Here is a 16,860-nt window from a genome sequence, read left to right on the forward strand (position 1 = left end):
TGGTTTCTAAATGGACAGACTCATTTCACGGTGTGTTTGATTCGGAGACCCGAGCGGGGCGGTTAAGCGGTTGTTGAATGTTGTCAGAATTTCTCACACGGCGCGAGCCATGTAACACCGCCCCATTTGGGTGTTCCGGTCGCAAAAACTTGAAATCGCGTGTCCCGGAGCAGCGCGCGCCACGGATCATTGACAGCTCGGGCGTCCAATGCGCGCAGCGCGCTCTGTGCGTCAACGTGAAGTCCCGCAGTCAGAGCGCGGTCACGCTGTCAGGGGAAGATGCGTGTGCTCGGTCCCGCAGTCAGGGCGCGGCCCCGCGGTCAGGGCGCGGTCCGCTGTTCTGCGCATCAAAGAACAAAGTTTGTGTTTTAACATCAATTACAGACGAAAATACACTTTACCGCCGTTTACTGGCAGAATATGGTCAACAAGTCTTTGACATAGTTTATTTGATCCTTTTAACGTTTGGAAAGTGTCTTTGAGTACCTTGAAAACCGCTCTACTAATAAAAATTATTATTATTATTATTATTATTATTATTATTATTATTATTATCAGACTGAGATAAGCCAAACGGAAAATTTAAAGATTTTGTCTGCAGGGAAAAACATGAATGTTTCCTATAGATGTAACTGTGTGTATTGATGATTGTGGTGGTTGTATGTAAGAACCAATAACCACTGTGTTTAAAGACCCCCTCCAGACATATTTTAAGACATATAAAAATACTCTGCTTTGAATAATAAATTGTGTCTGATGTATTTTTTCCATAAAAAAGGACAATTACCTAGTTGAAAATTCTTAAGATTACATCTCAGTCTTCTCCCTCACTAAAAATCCCAAATCTGCAGGTTTTCCTGCTGGACCCAAGATGTCTCCTACATAGATACAGTTGATAAAAACATTATTGTGGCAGGTGCACAAGTTTGGGCACCATAAAGCTTCATTTATACTCCAGAGCGGACGCGCACACAGACAGCTGTGGACACCATGGACGGATAGTTGATGTGTTTATACTACTTTCTGGGGTCCGCGTGGAGGACGCGTTCCACACATGCGCAGTATATCGCCGTCTGCAGGAACACAGCGTTGTGACTGCGCGGACACAACAAATTGCAGGTACGCGGATGTCCATACAGAGCCAACGCACACACCATCTGATGACGAAATTTACGTCAAGCAGACCCTCGCGGACAAGGAAACTATAATTTCACCATAAAAGTTCTGAAGTCTCAGATTCTTTTGACAAGGTCTCAGACCTTCATCAGCTCGTTAGGCCTGAAGCCTTAACAGTTGTCATTAGGAAATGTCAGCTGGTTCCAGTTTCAGAGATTTACAAATCCTCTGACTGTTGCAACCGTGAGTTCCTCTAAGCAGCTGTGTAAGACTCTGAAAATGAAAGTTACTGATGCCCACAATGCAGGGAGGCTACAAGAAGACAACAGTGTTGTCAGCCTGCAGTTTCCACAGTGTGAAATGTAATCAAGAGGTCAAGATGAGAAGACCAAGAAAACTCTGGCAGAGAGCTGCTCATATGCTGGTTTTTATTTATCAGACTGAGTGGTGGAGCAGCGACACGCTAACACGACCTTCATGGAAGAGTCAGTAGAGGACTGAGGCTCTTTTCAACTAAAAAACACCAAAATATGTTATTTGTCAAGGGGAGGCTGCTTTGATCAGCTTGTTTATCCCCCTTTGTCCTCCATTGTGATGCCCCCCCCCCCAACAAACAGAATAAGAAAGCAGCTATGATGCTGTGATCATAAAACTAGTAGTTCTCTGTGAACCTGAGTGTCTTCAGTTGAGTTTTTTATCCAAATGTTCATCCAGATATTTGTAAGAACAGACAATCTCCACCTCTTCACCATCTTTTCTTCCTCAAATCAATAATGAGCTCCTTTGTTTTACTGATATTTAGCTTTAAATAATTACCTTTGCATCATTTAATAAAGAAGTTGACCTCCTCTCTGTACGCAAAATCATTTCCTTTTGATATCAGGCCGACCAAGCCATGATGACAATGACCTACAATCAGCTGTGTGGTGAAATAAATGGAGATTAAATTATTCTTGTCTCAGTTACTTCACTATAAAGTTAATTCTAATTGAATACTGGACCACGACTGGCTCCAAACTGGTTTTGATGTCAGAAATCCTGCTTGTAGTTCTGCCTCTTAAAATCTGATTTTCAGTGGGCTCAGAGAAACTTTCCTCCTTCAGCAGATGAATGAAAACAAACTGCAGAGAGAAGAAGAAGAAACATCCAGCTGAAGGAAGAAGAAACATGGTTTTGAGTGGAGGGAGACTTTAAGTAACCAGTTCAACCAGTTGCTCCTCTGGACAGACGGCAGCAGATGGATTCAGCTGTGTGACAACATTAACTGCAGGAACAGATTTAGCATAGCATAACACTGCCGGCTGCAGCAGGGTTATAATTTATTACCATACCTTGCTAGTTGCTACCACGCAAACATCATCTAACAGGGCAAAAAACAGTGGACCAGACTACTGAGATCAGTTAAAGCTAGCATAGCATTGGTCAAGCTATGCTAAGCTAAATTCCCATCACAATTCCCTGAAATCCAAGCTGACGTTATCTTTGTTTTCCTTTTAATACCCAACCTTACATTTCTGCTTTTACTCTTTATTTTATAGATTTTTATCCTCTCTCTGTTTCCTTGTTACAACTTCATAAGAGTTATGATAATGTTTCCTCAGTTCCTGTTTGTATTGAGTCCTTTATTTAGAACATTTATTGTTTGTGTGTTGAATGGGGGGGGGGGGGGTCTAGGTTTTTTCAACCCTGCTGACGTTTGCTCATTGTACTTAAACGGCCGTCTGTTCTGTAGCTTTGGTTGCTAAGGTGGTTGCTAGGTGGTTGCTAGGTGGTTGCTAAGGTGGTTGCTAAGGTGTTTCCATGTGTTGTTCAGCTCCAACATGTACGGATGGATTTGAGAAGTTGACATTTGGAGTAAAGAAGGAGAAAAAGAAGTGAAATCCTGCTACTATAGTTTGTTTACGTAGCCTCCGGAGCCGGAGGAAGCTTCCTGAAGCTGACCAATCAGAACAGAGTGGGCTCATCAGGAGGCGGGGCCTTAAAGAGACAGGAGCTAAAACGGCCTGTTTCAGACACAGGCTGAACTGAGGGGCTGCATAAAGGACCAGTAGAAGATCAATAAGGAGTTTTTAACTGGAAATCATGCAAAGATATTCCAGTAGAGCCCCAGAATATAAATATAGAGCTGGAAATGTGCAGAATGTGTGTCCTTTAAAAAGCAGTGTTTCAGCTGTAAAGCTAACATAAATATACATTCAAACTCGCTTCCTCTTAAGGTGAAATGAGTCCAACGCACTTTAATGTCCTCACTGTAATGTATAAATCATACACCATGCTGCTGCTTTTTTCATATATATGTTTATTCATTTTTATTGAAGCACAAAGTGTTTGTCACCTCAAGCTAGCTGGAGCTCAATGTTAGCTAACAGAGCAAGAAGCTAACAGCAATCCATCAGCTAGCTTGTTAAATCAGGAACTAAACTGTGTCTGTTGTTAACGTCATTGTTAAATTGGTATAAAAATGACTTATTAACCAGCAGCTTTGTTGAATGAATAATGTTTATGTGAGTTTTATCTGCTGTCAGATTAAAAGACCAGTTCCCAGTGTTCCCAGTGTGTTAAACCAGCAGTCAGGTGTCTGTAATCATTCCTCCTGTTCATACTGGATATTAAAAGATCCTTCAAATGTGTTTTCAATGGAAGTGATGGAGGCCAAAATCCACAGTGTGTCCACACAGTCATTTAAAAGTCTGTGTGAAGCTTCTATTCAGCTTCATCAGTCTGAGTTAGTCATATCAAGTGGATATCTGACACATTTACAGTCTTTTTAGCATCAAATTCCCTCTTGGTGTTTCCTTTGGCACTAAAAAGACTGTAACATTGAAAGATATCTACTTGATTTAACTCATTTGGACGCTGAAGCTTCATATTAGCTTCAGATCAACTTTTGTGGATTTTGTCCTCCATCACTTCCATTGTAAGGTCATTATGAAGAGATCTTCTAATGGTCAGTATGAACAGGAGGAATGATTACAGCAAGAAAAACAGCTTTAATGTTCATTTGATGACTGACTGTTGGTTTAAGACACACTTGATGAATTGTGAACTGACTCTCCTGCTCACAGAACCTCAGAGTTTAATATGAAAACTAACTTTGAGTTTAACGTGTCTCACATTGAACTTAGTATTAAAGAATCCTGAATGAATTCAGAAGATGCCACTGAGCCTGCAGGTTTTATTTTTACCTTTTACCCGTGACGGTGGAGGCACTGATCTCGTGGTTTCCAGGTGGAAGCTGACAGAGAGGCTGTGGGGCCGGCGGGGGTCTGTCATCGATCGGTAACCTTTAATGACCTTTGATGACCTCTGGTTGATGCTCACAGAGAGGAGGCGGGTCACGCTGGCTTTATGAAGGGCAACTGCCATTCAGCCTCAACCCCCCCCCCCTCCCTCCCCCCCCGGAGAGGAAATACAGTTAGTTTGTGAGGATGTCAGCTGTGGTGATTGAACACTGGACAGCTGGAACAGTCTATTAACGGGTCGCTTCATCCCCCCCAACATATGTACAGTATGTGTCTGTTCCCACCTTCAGTCTCAGCTTAAACGCCAATAATTAACTGATCCTACTGACGAGTGTTGCGTGTACTCAAACATGTGATTTGATGACAAGAAGAAAAATATAGAAAATTACCAGAATGATCCTTTAACACCTGCAGGATTTATGACATCACAACTAGTTTGGAGCCAATCAGGGTTCAGTATGTAACGGTGTGATGTGGAAACTTGAAGCCTCCAGTGAACAAACATCTGCAGCAGAGAGGATGTATTATATACATACATCTTCGTTATATATATTTTTTATACATATATCTTAAAACATATGTGTGGAGATCTTTAACTTCACAAGAAACTTTGCTACATGTAAAATGGTAAAAGTCAAGTTTAGACTTATTGTTTTGGTGAGTTGTATTATTGCATCGCAGCATGTAACATATGGAATATAATAATATTACCCTCTTACATTACTAATGTACAGTAAAGTATATCAGCAGCAGATTCAATATCATGTTAGAGTTGTTTTGTCATTTATTATATATTTTTTGGTTTTTATGTAAAAAATTATCTTAATAAATGGCTGATTTGATTTTTTTTTAAACTTATCAACATGAAGCATCTTTTCTTGCACTTCTGCTGTTTTGATGCTTCATATAAAGTTTATATTATTTCATATTTTATGTTTCTGAACGTTTCTCTACAGCTTCTACATGTGACCTTTATTTAAAGCAGCACAGTCTCTCCTCTGTGTGTCTTTCCAGTGTGTGTTTATTAAATTACAAAGGTTATTATTATTGTTATTAGCATCATTACTGAATCATACAGCATGATCATGTACAGTTTATTTTTTCCAGAAGCCACCAGACTCACTGGGACATGGAGACTTTGACACCACAACTGTCTGGACTCTAGTCACTTTACAACATACAGAATAATGACGAGCATGATGAGGATGATGAAGATGAAACCTCAGTAATTATTACATATACAAGCTGCTGTTGATGGAGCGCTTTACGCTGTGAATTCAGGGCAACGGTTTGAGGTAATTTTTGTGTCACATCTTTTTTTTTTCTCCCGGCAAACACGTTGTCTCAAACAGTTGCCCTAAAGTCGGACAGCGTCCTCGGCTGCAGGAGGAAAGAGACCCACAAAACTCCTGGAAAAAAACTTCCACTCAGAGTCTCAAACAGTTCTTGTTGAGCTAAAAGTTGCCCTGTGAGTCGAGTAGCTTTGGCCCCTTTTACATTTATCAAATGTCTCTTATCAAGTTTTATTTAAACACACTTTCAGTTACATTTAGCCACATGTACGTACAGACGGGTGACAGGAAACCCAACGTGCAGTTTGTTAGTGTTTGTTCTGCTCTGAATCAGTGAACATTCTCTCCTCTCATTGGTCAGAAGGGTTTGAGGCGGGAGCCAGAACATAAACACAGGAAGAAGACCTCACCCCTACGCTGCCTCTGATTGGTTCTCACCCTGATGTTCTTACTCAAGCCTAAACTTAACTGAGGCAACGAGCCAATCAGAAGCAGAGAAAGATACGGCGGCTCCGACCTGCCAAAAACATCAAGAAGACGACGTACTCGGTTGTTCATCCAGTCGAGTGTTCAAATCACATTTTTCTACCATTCAGAGGTGAATCAGAGTGCGATGTTGCCATAGTAACACTTTATTTCACAGGTCGCTTCATTTTAGACTCATTTCCTGAGTAATTTGCAGGTATTTAACGACACATTTATAGAACATATTTACAGAGACGTTGCTGCAATTTGGCACAAATTGTAAGAAAAAAATGGAAAAAAGTGTGAAGTTGATTTAGTTGGTAAATTATTATTTTGCAAAAAATATTTTCAGTGTGTAGTTTTGTGTATCAAACGATATATTAGCATATTAGCATATATTAGGTTTTTTCAATAAAAGTAGCTGCAGTGTAACTGTTAGTTCTCAGGACATTTCTCTCAAAGTGTTTTGTGAAATGTGCTCGTTATAGAGTTTTTAAGAAACAACCTCATATATTAATATATCATTTGACACACAAAACTACACTGAAAACTGAGTATTTGTTAAAGAATTGTTAAGAATCAGATTCATTAAGATTTTCTGTAAATTAACAACTACATATGAATCCAAATATAATGAGTGAACATTTACCTACTAAACCAACTTCACTTTTTTTCTTATAATCTGAACCAAACTGCACCGTCTCTGTAAAACGTCCTAAAATTCACTGTAAAATACCTGAAAATTACTCAGGAAATTAGTATAAAATTAACGGACCTGTAAAATAAAGCGTTTCACGCCATAGTTGTGGATTTCACGGAAAAGTGACCCAGAAATCACAAGTGAACTGAATGAATCTGCAGACTTTATTTCACATGTCGCTTCATTTTAGACTCATTTCCTGAGTAATTTGCAGGTATTTAACGACACATTTATAGAACATATTTACAGAGACGTTGCTGCAATTTGGCACAAATTAGAAGAAAAAAAATGGAAAAAAGTGTGAAGTTGATTTAGTTGGTAAATTATTTTGCAAAAAATATTTTCAGTGTGTAGTTTTGTGTATCAAATGATATATTAGCATATTAGCATATATTAGGTTTTTTCAATAAAAGTAGCTGCAGTGTAACTGTTAGTTCTCAGGACATTTCTCTCAAAGTGTTTTGTGAAATGTGCTCGTTATAGAGTTTTTAAGAAACAACCTCATATATTAATATATCATTTGACACACAAAACTACACTGAAAACTGAGTATTTTCTGTCAGTTAAAGAATTGTTAAGAATCAGATTTATTAAGATTTTCTGTAAATTAACAACTACATATGAATCCAAATATAATGAGTGAACATTTACCTACTAAACCAACTTCACTTTTTTTCTTATAATCTGAACCAAACTGCACCAACGTGTCTGTAAAACGTCCTAAAATTCACTGTAAAATACCTGAAAATTACTCAGGAAATTAGTATAAAATTAACGGACCCGTAAAATAAAGCGTTTCACGCCATAGTTGTGGATTTCACTGAACAGTGACCCAGAAATCACAAGTGAACTGAATGAATCTGCAGATTCGAGTTTTAAGTCTGTGATTGGATGTTGCACCTTAACTTCTACCTCCACGGTTTCATGTTCGCAGTCTTTCAACTTTTTACTCAAGAACCAGATATTTTCTAACACAGTTGTTAATATTTTGTTGTGATGAGTCACTGACTGGTTTTTTACTGCAGGAACCAGCAGCATCACCACAAACCAACCACTCCAGAACTGGTTTGTGACCAGACTGAGACCTCTTCCTCTAAAGTCCCTGACTGACTGAGTGATGAAGTGACACCATTAACTCAGCCGGGTGTTGCCACTTCCTGTATCCATTGTTTTTAAATAAACAGCCCTCGGCCATAAAGGTTTTGACCTCGTCTTGTTGTACGATTACGGTGTTCAGATCTGCCAAAACAAATCAAAACCACCCGGACTGAACTACACATTGTTTCAGCCTCCGCAGCAGCTTCACGCTCAGATCCTCCACACAGATCCTCCTCACAGATCCTCCCGACAGATATTTCCTCAGCTGCTGTCTGATGGCGGTGCAGGCCGCTGTCTACCAGATGTTCAGCTGGGTCACATCACATGATTCTCATCAAACCATCCAGTCTTAGTGTCTGCGTGCTGATCTCTTCAGTCTTGGTTTTCTCACACTGATATTAATCAGTCCAGTCCAGAGGGAGGTGATAACGCAGCTGAATGTTCATAAGAATAAAAACTCTTCATCGAGCCCATTAACAGAACATCACGAAGCCGTTGAGCAGATGTGAGAGAAAACGTTTGTTTCCACGAGTTTCTGGTGAGAGTTTCTAAACTTTTCTCTGATGCAGACGAGAAACGATCGTTCATCGTGACGCCGTCTGCACACAGAAACTGGAAACAAAAAAAGGTTTCTGATCACGTTTCCTCATCGGCTTCATAAAATATCAGCTGTTTATTAAACCACAGCTGGTGAAATCTGCTGCTTTCTTTTTTAAAAGTCCAGATTAAGATGCATTTACACCTTTAAAGCTTCCGGCTGGAAAGTGTTTCACTCTCATTTCAATCCGTCTCCAGTTCTTCTTGGTTGCATTTACACTTTTTGGGTTTTCATGTTTTTTTTTATCTGCCAACACCAGGCTGAACAGCAGCTATTATTGGATCAGCTGTGTGCTGAGATGTTTAACAATCTGTAAAACTCTGCAAGCGGCTCAACAGTTGGTTTAATCAAACATGAAGGGCCTCCATCAACCAATCAGAGAGCAGAACGGTGACGTCCAACAACAGAGATCCAAACAGAAACTCACTGAAAGCTCCACATCTCTCAGAACCGCCAGCACTCAGCCAGTCTTTATGGTTATGATTGTGTTTTTTGTTCTGTTCTACTAAAACCCATAAATATAAAAGAATAACACCAGGAACTTTCTGATTAATTATCTGCAGTTCTGTGTTTAAAACCTCATTTGTGGCCAGAAACCTTTTAAACAGCCTGAAATAATTCAGTTTTAAAATCACAGGGAAACCTTCGGCCCAGCCTGAGACGCGTTTAGTGGCTAAGTGTAAATAGTTTGTGTGTTCAGGATGTTTTTTGGACTCTCGCAGCCCACAGTTCATCTGTGTTAACGCTGCCTTCAGTGTCTCCACATATGTCAGGTGAAAAACAAATAAAACATGTCTGGACAAACAGACCAGACTGTTCGTTTAAAGCTCATCTTCAACTATTTATACATTTAAAACTTATTTGGACCAGGAAACATTCTGGCTTTAAAAGGACCAAACTGCTGTTTTCACATGTTTTAGCTCATTTACTACAAATCACATTCGACCTCCTGATCGAACAATGACGTCACTTTGACAAAAATAAAAACAGACTCTTTCTGCAGCTTGATTTTCATAGAAAAAACTAAACTTAACGGCAGCCTGGTGGGAAGAAAATCAATCTAAAAACTGCTGGATGATTTGTAAATTGATCAGCAGACATTATACGTGATCGGTAGTTAAAACGTGTAAAAGCAGCAGTGCGGTCGTCACCAACAGTCACTTTAAATAGTTTCTCATCGCTGCCTGTGAGCAGAGAAGCTGTCAGCTCTGACAGGGAATGAAGGATGAAGGATCAAAATACAGTTTCAGAGAATAAAAAAAAAACAATAAAATAAAGTTACCATCAAGTTCATAGTCACACATCAAAGAGTTTTCATATTTAAAAGTTGTTTTGTTTCCTTCTTGTTGTCCGCTCCATCCTGTGCAGACGGCGGCCATGTTGGACCTGCTGTCATGTTGGCGGGCGAGGAAACAGTTTGTATTTTACAGTAAAGTCTCTCTGTTTACATTTGGATGTTTTGTGTGTGTGTGTGTGTGTGTGTGTGTGTGTGTGTGTGTGTGTGTGTGTTTCTCAGTTGTTCTCGAACAGAGACAGCAGGTCGTCGTTGTTGTTGTTCGGGAGGTCTGGAGGTCCGAGGTAGGACAGCAACTCATCTGGGTTGGTCAACTCTGGAAGCAACTGCACACACAAACAGTTCAGATGAGTTAGTGTGAACGTGGTGTTCCACAGGGCTCCGTACTGGGTCCTCTACGTTTTCATTATGTACACAGCGAGCACTAGTTTTAGTTTCTCTTTGACAAAACATGAAAATAGTGACATCACATCGGCCTGAATATCACTCGATATTCTATTCTTGAAATTACATTTGATTATATTTACTTATATTTGAAAACGAGACAGTCGAGTTGTGAAGTGTTTCTCATTTCAAATATTTGAACTCCTCGATGTTACTGGACTCTCCTGAATGATGTAACAGTCTTATAGGTTCATATTGGAGCTGCAACGATTAGTCAATTAACTGATTGTCAGAAAACTAATTGAAAACTATTTTGATAATAAATTAATCATTTCAGACATTGTTCAAGAAAAAAAAGCAAAATATTTGATGGTTCCAGACATCAACATGGTCTAAACAATCAATCAACTAATTGAGAAAGTAATGGACAGATTGATTGGCTGCAGCTGTAGTTTATATTCTGACATGGGGGGGGTGGGGGGGGGTATGGAGACGTTTATCTGCAGACGCTCTGACGGGAGTTTTGTGGGACGTGATGAAGCTGCTGCTTCTAAACTTCAGACTGATGTTTCTATGAGGATTATTTTCTGCTTTGTTTTGTTTTTATTTTTTATTGATGAATATTCAGCACATGATATGTGGTCACAAGGATTGATTTGTTGCATTTTGCATCGGTTTTTTTTAAAAAGCAATCAGGGTCATCTTACATGTTGGACAATACAGTCATGCTTCTGGTCCAAATATAAAACATTAAAACACAACGTTCCTGTGAGCAGAAACAATATTAAACTGCAGAGACCAGGTGAGGCAAACCTGTGATTTTGAACGATATAAATAAATAAAAATGCATCAACTAAATAACAATAAACCATATTGTATCTATTATTTAGTTATTATTGTTTTCTATTATTTAACAGTAGAATCACAGCAGAGCTTCAGTCTCTACTCACGTCCAGAGAAGGTTCTGGAACCTCTGCAGTCCCCCCTAGCCCGAAGGAGCCGTCGCCATGGAGACGGGGATTCTGGTTGCTACGCTGCATCATCTGGTTGCCGCCCCCCAGTTGGGAGTTGCCGTGGAGACCCTGCGACTGCTGCTGGGAGAGAGGAGCACCATGGGAAGTGGAGTCCAGACGGCCTGAGATGGACATCTGAGAGAGGAGGAGGAGGAGGAGGAGGAGGAGGAGGAGAGGAGGAGGAGGAGGAGGAGGAGAGGAGGAGGAGGAGGAGGAGGAGGAGGAGAGGAAGAGGAGGAGGAGGAGGAGGAGGAGGAGGAGGAGGAGGAGGAGGAGAGGAGGAGGAGGAGGAGGAGGAGGAGAGGAGGAGGAGGAGGAGGAGAGGAGGAGGAGAGGAGAGGAGAGGAGAGGAGGAGGAGGAGGAGGAGGAGGAGGAGGAGGAGGAGGAGGAGGAGGAGAGGAGAGGAGGAGAGGAGGAGAGGAGAGGAGGAGAGGAGGAGGAGAAGGGGGAGGAGGAGAGGAGGAGAGGAAGAGGAGGAGGAGAGGAGGAGGAGGAGGAGGAGAGGAGGAGGAGAGGAGAGGAGAGGAGAGGAGGAGGAGGAGGAGGAGGAGGAGGAGGAGGAGGAGGAGAGGAGGAGGAGGAGAGGAGGAGAGGAAGAGGAGGAGGAGAGGAGGAGGAGGAGGAGGAGAGGAGGAGGAGAGGAGAGGAGAGGAGAGGAGGAGGAGGAGGAGGAGGAGGAGGAGGAGAGGAGGAGGAGGAGGAGGAGGAGGAGAGGAGAGGAGGAGAGGAGGAGAGGAGAGGAGGAGAGGAGGAGGAGAAGGGGGAGGAGGAGGAGAGGAGGAGGAGAGAAGAGGAGGAGGAGGAGGAGGAGGAGGAGGAAGAGGAGGACGAGGAGGAGAGGAGAGAATGAAGTGAGGGAGACGGGAGAGGAAAGAAGGCAGATTGAGCTGATAGTCATGTTTTCATCTGACTGGTGTCTTGATGTGATGATGATGATGATGATGATGATGATGATGATGATGATGATGATGATGATGGTGGTGGTGGTGATGCGTTACTGTACCTGTGCAGCCAGCGGATGTGGGGGGGGCTTGTCGGGGGTGAGGAGGGCACTGGACAGCTCAGACTGGTAGGAGAGGGGAGGAGGACCGGGGGAGGAGAAGTCTCCCCCGACCCCCGGAGTCCCAGGTCCACTGCTGAAGTCTGAGAAACTGGCAGCCTGACCGGGGTAGGACGGAGCTGAGGGGGGGGGGGGGCACAGATCAATACAGCTGATTGAATATCATCTGATCACATTCATATTTAATGTACCGTAATGACACGAATAGAAGTCAATATCTTTCATTTTCTTCTTAGTTTTTTGCACACATGTGAGCTGAACAGCTGTTTTTCAGTTACAGCATCTGGCAGGAAGTAGCGAGAAACAAGTAACACCTGGAGGGATTAAAACCCTCCCGCAGGTGCATGCTGGGTAATGTGTACCTGGTCCAGGGTAGTCTGGTGTGTTGCTGCTGTTATTGCTGCCCCCTGCGGGCAGGGCGGAGTACGGCATCGGGGAGGAGGCGGCGGCGGAGGAGGAGGAGGGGGTGGGGCCTAGCGATACGATCATCTCCATGACGCTGGGCAGGACCATGTGACTGGGGCTGACGGTCCGGCAGCGTTTCAGCACCGGACCGTCAGACTCCTCCTTCACGTGGATGTCCGGCTTCACAGGAACCGGCTTCCAGCTGCACACCGGGTCGATGGTGATCTCCTCGTACTCCGAGCTGACGGGAACAACGTGGCGACATCGTTTACTGACAATCTGTGGTTTGTTTGGAAAGTTTGTTTACTGTTGTTTTTTTTTAATAGTAAAATAACTATAGCGTTGTATTTAAATGGGCCGTATGTAGTATGTAAAACATGCTGCCTGCAAGTCAAAGCTGGTTGCTAAGGTGGTTGCTAGGTGGTTGCTGAGGTGGTTGCTCAGGTGGTTGCTGAGGTCGTTGCTAAGGTGGTTGCTAAGGTTGTTGCTAATGTGGTTGCTAAAGTGGTTTCTAGGGTTGTTGCTAATGTGGTTGCTAAGGTTGTTGCTAGGGTTGTTGCTAATGTGGTTGCTAAGGTTGTTGCTGAGGTGGTTGCTGAGGTGGTTGCTGAGGTGGTTGCTAAGGTGGCTGCTAAGGTGGCTGCTAAGGTGGTTGCTGAGGTTGTTGCTAAGGTGGTTGCTAAGGTGGTTGCTACAGTAGTTGCTAAGGTGGTTGCTAAGGTGGTTGCCAAGGTGGTTGCTACAGTGGTTGCTAAGGTGGTTGCTAAGGTGGTTGCTAAGGTGGTTGCTAAGGTGTTTGCTAAGGTGTTTGCTAAGGTGGTTGCTACAGTGGTTGCTAAGGTGGTTGCTAAGGTGTTTCCATGTGTTGTTCACCTCCAACATGTACGGATGGATCTGAGAAGTTGACATTTGGAGTAAAGAAGGAGAAGAAGAAGTGAAATCCTGCTACTATAGTTTGTTTACGTAGCCTCCGGAGCCGGAGGAAGCTTCCTGAAGCTGACCAATCAGAACAGAGTGGGCTCATCAGGAGGCGGGGCCTTAAAGAGACAGGAGCTAAAACGGCCTGTTTCAGACAGAGGCTGAACTGAGGGGCTGCATAAAGGACCAGTAGAAGATAAATAAGCAGTTTTTATTCCAGTAGAGCCCCAGAATATAAATATAGAGCTGGAAAGGTGCAGAATATGTCCTCTAAATGAAAAACTGCTGTTTAATTATTCATCTGAAATCTACTAAATGGTGTTGTGTAGACCGACATTCTTACTTTTGAACGTAGATAAGGATTCCCAGCATGTATTGATCCACCTCCAGACCCTCCAACAGAGCTGTTTTACTGTTTAACACACACACACACACACACACACACACACACACACACACACACACACACACACACACACACAGGTTACAGAGGAGTCAGGAGACATAATATAATGTAATAGTTTGTGTGTTACATACTTGCACACGGGGCATCTCCATGTTCCTCTCTCACAGTTGAGCTGCAGGTACGATTCCAGATCAAAACACTGCAGACAGACACACATCAGTCCACCGTGTTATTTATTGATTGATTATAGCTGTTGGTGTGACGTCACAGTGTGGAGGCTTCTGATTGGCTGACCTGTATGTGTCTGCAGTCGTGACCTCTGGCGGGCAGCTGGATGCGGCGGAAAGTGATCGGACATTTTAACGAGACTCTGATGGCTGTCTGCTCCACGCCGTCTTCTCCGTTTAACCCGGGAGTCCCAGGAATCGAACCGCTGCTGAAGTTCCTCTTTACTGAGAGAGAGACAGTCGGGTTTTAGACCTCATTCAGACCTCAGACAGGATTATTATTATCATCATCCAGTATTATCTGATGAAGAGGAAACCTCTTTAAACCAGAGCATCAACATTCAGACAACGTTATTAAAAGGTTACTAAACTGTTCTGTCTGCGTTGTATCTATAACCTGCAGCGTTTCACCTTTGTGAAGCTGTTGTTTGATTAAAAATACTCAATAAATCTACATTAAGAAATGAACATGTTCAATAAGTTGATCAGAGGGAATTCCATATTGATCGATATCGATATTTATCATGATATATAAAGTGATAATGCTGCCAGTTTGAAGAGTCTCCTCATAATGAAACCAGAAGCTTCATAGTTAAACTTTAGAATAATTTAATATAAATAATAGAACATTATGTAAACATTAAACTTTGCAAACATGTTTCATCTGCCCGACAACAATACGAGTCAACTTACTGTGTAACTTCACCATCTCAGTGTTAGAGGTAGAATATCTACATCTTTATTTATATATATAAATATATAGACCCTACTGTATGTGTGTATATATCTATATACACACACACACACACACACACACACATATATATATACACACATACATATAGACCTCTTCATTTATCTTACTGACTACGTTACTCTCTGTGCTTAATTCATGTATCATTAGAGTTACTTAGGTTTACTTAGCTGTGTGTTTAACCTAGCTTAGCAGTTAGCTGTGTGTTTAGCCTAGCTTAGCAGTTAGCTGTGTGTTTAGCCTAGCTTAGCAGTTAGCTGTGTGTTTAGCCTAGCTTAGCAGTTAGCTTTGTGTTTAGCCTAGCGTAGCAGTTAGCTGTGTGTTTAGCCTAGCTTAGCAGTTAGCTTTGTGTTTAGCCTAGCGTAGCAGTTAGCTGTGTGTTTAGCCTAGCTTAGCAGTTAGCTGTGTGTTTAGCCTAGCTTAGCAGTTAGCTTTGTGTTTAGCCTAGCGTAGCAGTTAGCTGTGTGTTTAGCCTAGCTTAGCAGTTAGCTGTGTGTTTAGCCTAGCATAGCAGTTAGCTTTGTGTTTAGCCTAGCGTAGCAGTTAGCTATGTGTTTAGTCTAGCTTAGCAGTACGCTTTGTGTTTAGCCTAGCGTAGCAGTTAGCTTTGTGTTTAGCCTAGCGTATCAGTTAGCTTTGTGTTTAGCCTAGCGTAGCAGCTGATCTGATGAAGAGCTGCAGACAGCTCTTCATCAGATCAGCTGACTGTGGTTTATTGATCTCTGTTTAGTAAATAACTCACTCTTGGTGACACAGTGCTCTGCAGGCAGCAGCCTCTTCTTCATCAGACCCTGCAGCACCGAGCGAACCGACGGACGATGAACCAGCTGGAGGACGAACAGGTGAGACTGGAAAGACACAAACAGGTGTTACTGGTTCACACTCACCAGCTTCCAGACAAGGTTAGTCTGTATGAGGAATTTAATCTACACACTATGCATATATATCTATCTATATCTATATATATATATAGATATAGATATAGATATAGATATAGATATGTAATGTGTGTGTGTTCTTACGCAGCAGCAGGCGGTGACGGTGATCTGGATCGTGTTCCTGCCCGGCTGGCAGACCTGCTTCAGGTACAAAGGCTTATGGGAGGTTTTGTTGTCGCCTCGCTCGATGGTGAGAGGAGTTGCATTCACGCTCACCTGAGGAGGAGAGGAGGAGAGGAGGAGAGGAGGAGAGGAGGAGAGGAGAGGAGGAGGAGAGGAGGAGAGGAGAGGAGGAGGAGAGGAGAGGAGGAGAGGAGGAGAGGAGAGGAGGAGGAGAGGAGGAGAGGAGAGGAGAGGAGGAGAGGAGAGGAGGAGAGGAGAGGAGAGGAGGAGAGGAGAGGAGGAGAGGAGGAGAGGGGAGGAGAGGAGGAGAGGGGAGGAGAGGAGAGGAGAGGAGAGGAGAGGAGAGGAGGAGAGGAGGAGAGGAGAGGAGGAGAGGAGAGGAGAGGAGAGGAGGAGAGGAGGAGAGGAGAGGAGGAGGAGAGGAGGAGAGGAGAGGAGGAGGAGAGGAGAGGAGGAGAGGAGAGGAGAGGAGAGGAGGAGAGGAGGAGAGGAGGAGAGGAGGAGAGGAGAGGAGAGGAGAGGAGAGGAGGAGGTACGTTCAAAGAAAGGTAACAAACTCTGGTGATTTTCTATCTTTCGGCTTCAGACCAGCTGATAACCTGAACGTCACTGACTGACTGATGGAGTAACATCATTGGTCGACTGGCTCAGTGTCGGGACTTCCTCATTGGCTGTTGCTCTTTCAGGATGAAGTGTTGCAAACAGTCTCAGTTACATCCTGCGGGGCGTTTACAGCGGCGCCGTCCCCAAATAAGTTTTAAAAACACACATTTACCAACAGAAGCGTGTCACACGATGACATCATCTGTCTATGACATCATGTCAG

The 16,860-nt window shown here is 42.9% G+C and overlaps 1 protein-coding gene across 2 annotated transcripts in view; it reads right to left on the minus strand.

Annotated features, from left to right (window-relative positions):
- Positions 1-5,361: 5,361 nt before the first annotated feature.
- Positions 5,362-16,860, minus strand: part of LOC137171027 (zinc finger MIZ domain-containing protein 2-like) — a 29,428-nt gene continuing 17,929 nt past the window's right edge. For both annotated transcript variants that reach the window (XM_067574761.1, XM_067574753.1), the window contains exons 13-21: positions 15,996-16,127; positions 15,716-15,821; positions 14,287-14,444; positions 14,124-14,191; positions 13,930-13,998; positions 12,626-12,909; positions 12,207-12,382; positions 11,140-11,337; positions 5,362-10,131 (exon numbers count right to left, since the gene is read on the minus strand). In XM_067574761.1, coding sequence (XP_067430862.1) covers positions 10,024-10,131; positions 11,140-11,337; positions 12,207-12,382; positions 12,626-12,909; positions 13,930-13,998; positions 14,124-14,191; positions 14,287-14,444; positions 15,716-15,821; positions 15,996-16,127 — 1,299 coding nt within the window. In that variant the 3' untranslated portion in view covers positions 5,362-10,023. The remainder of the gene's footprint in view (positions 10,132-11,139; positions 11,338-12,206; positions 12,383-12,625; positions 12,910-13,929; positions 13,999-14,123; positions 14,192-14,286; positions 14,445-15,715; positions 15,822-15,995; positions 16,128-16,860) is intronic.

This window comes from Thunnus thynnus, chromosome 2 (assembly GCF_963924715.1).
Source record: "Thunnus thynnus chromosome 2, fThuThy2.1, whole genome shotgun sequence".
Lineage (NCBI taxonomy): Eukaryota > Metazoa > Chordata > Actinopteri > Scombriformes > Scombridae > Thunnus > Thunnus thynnus.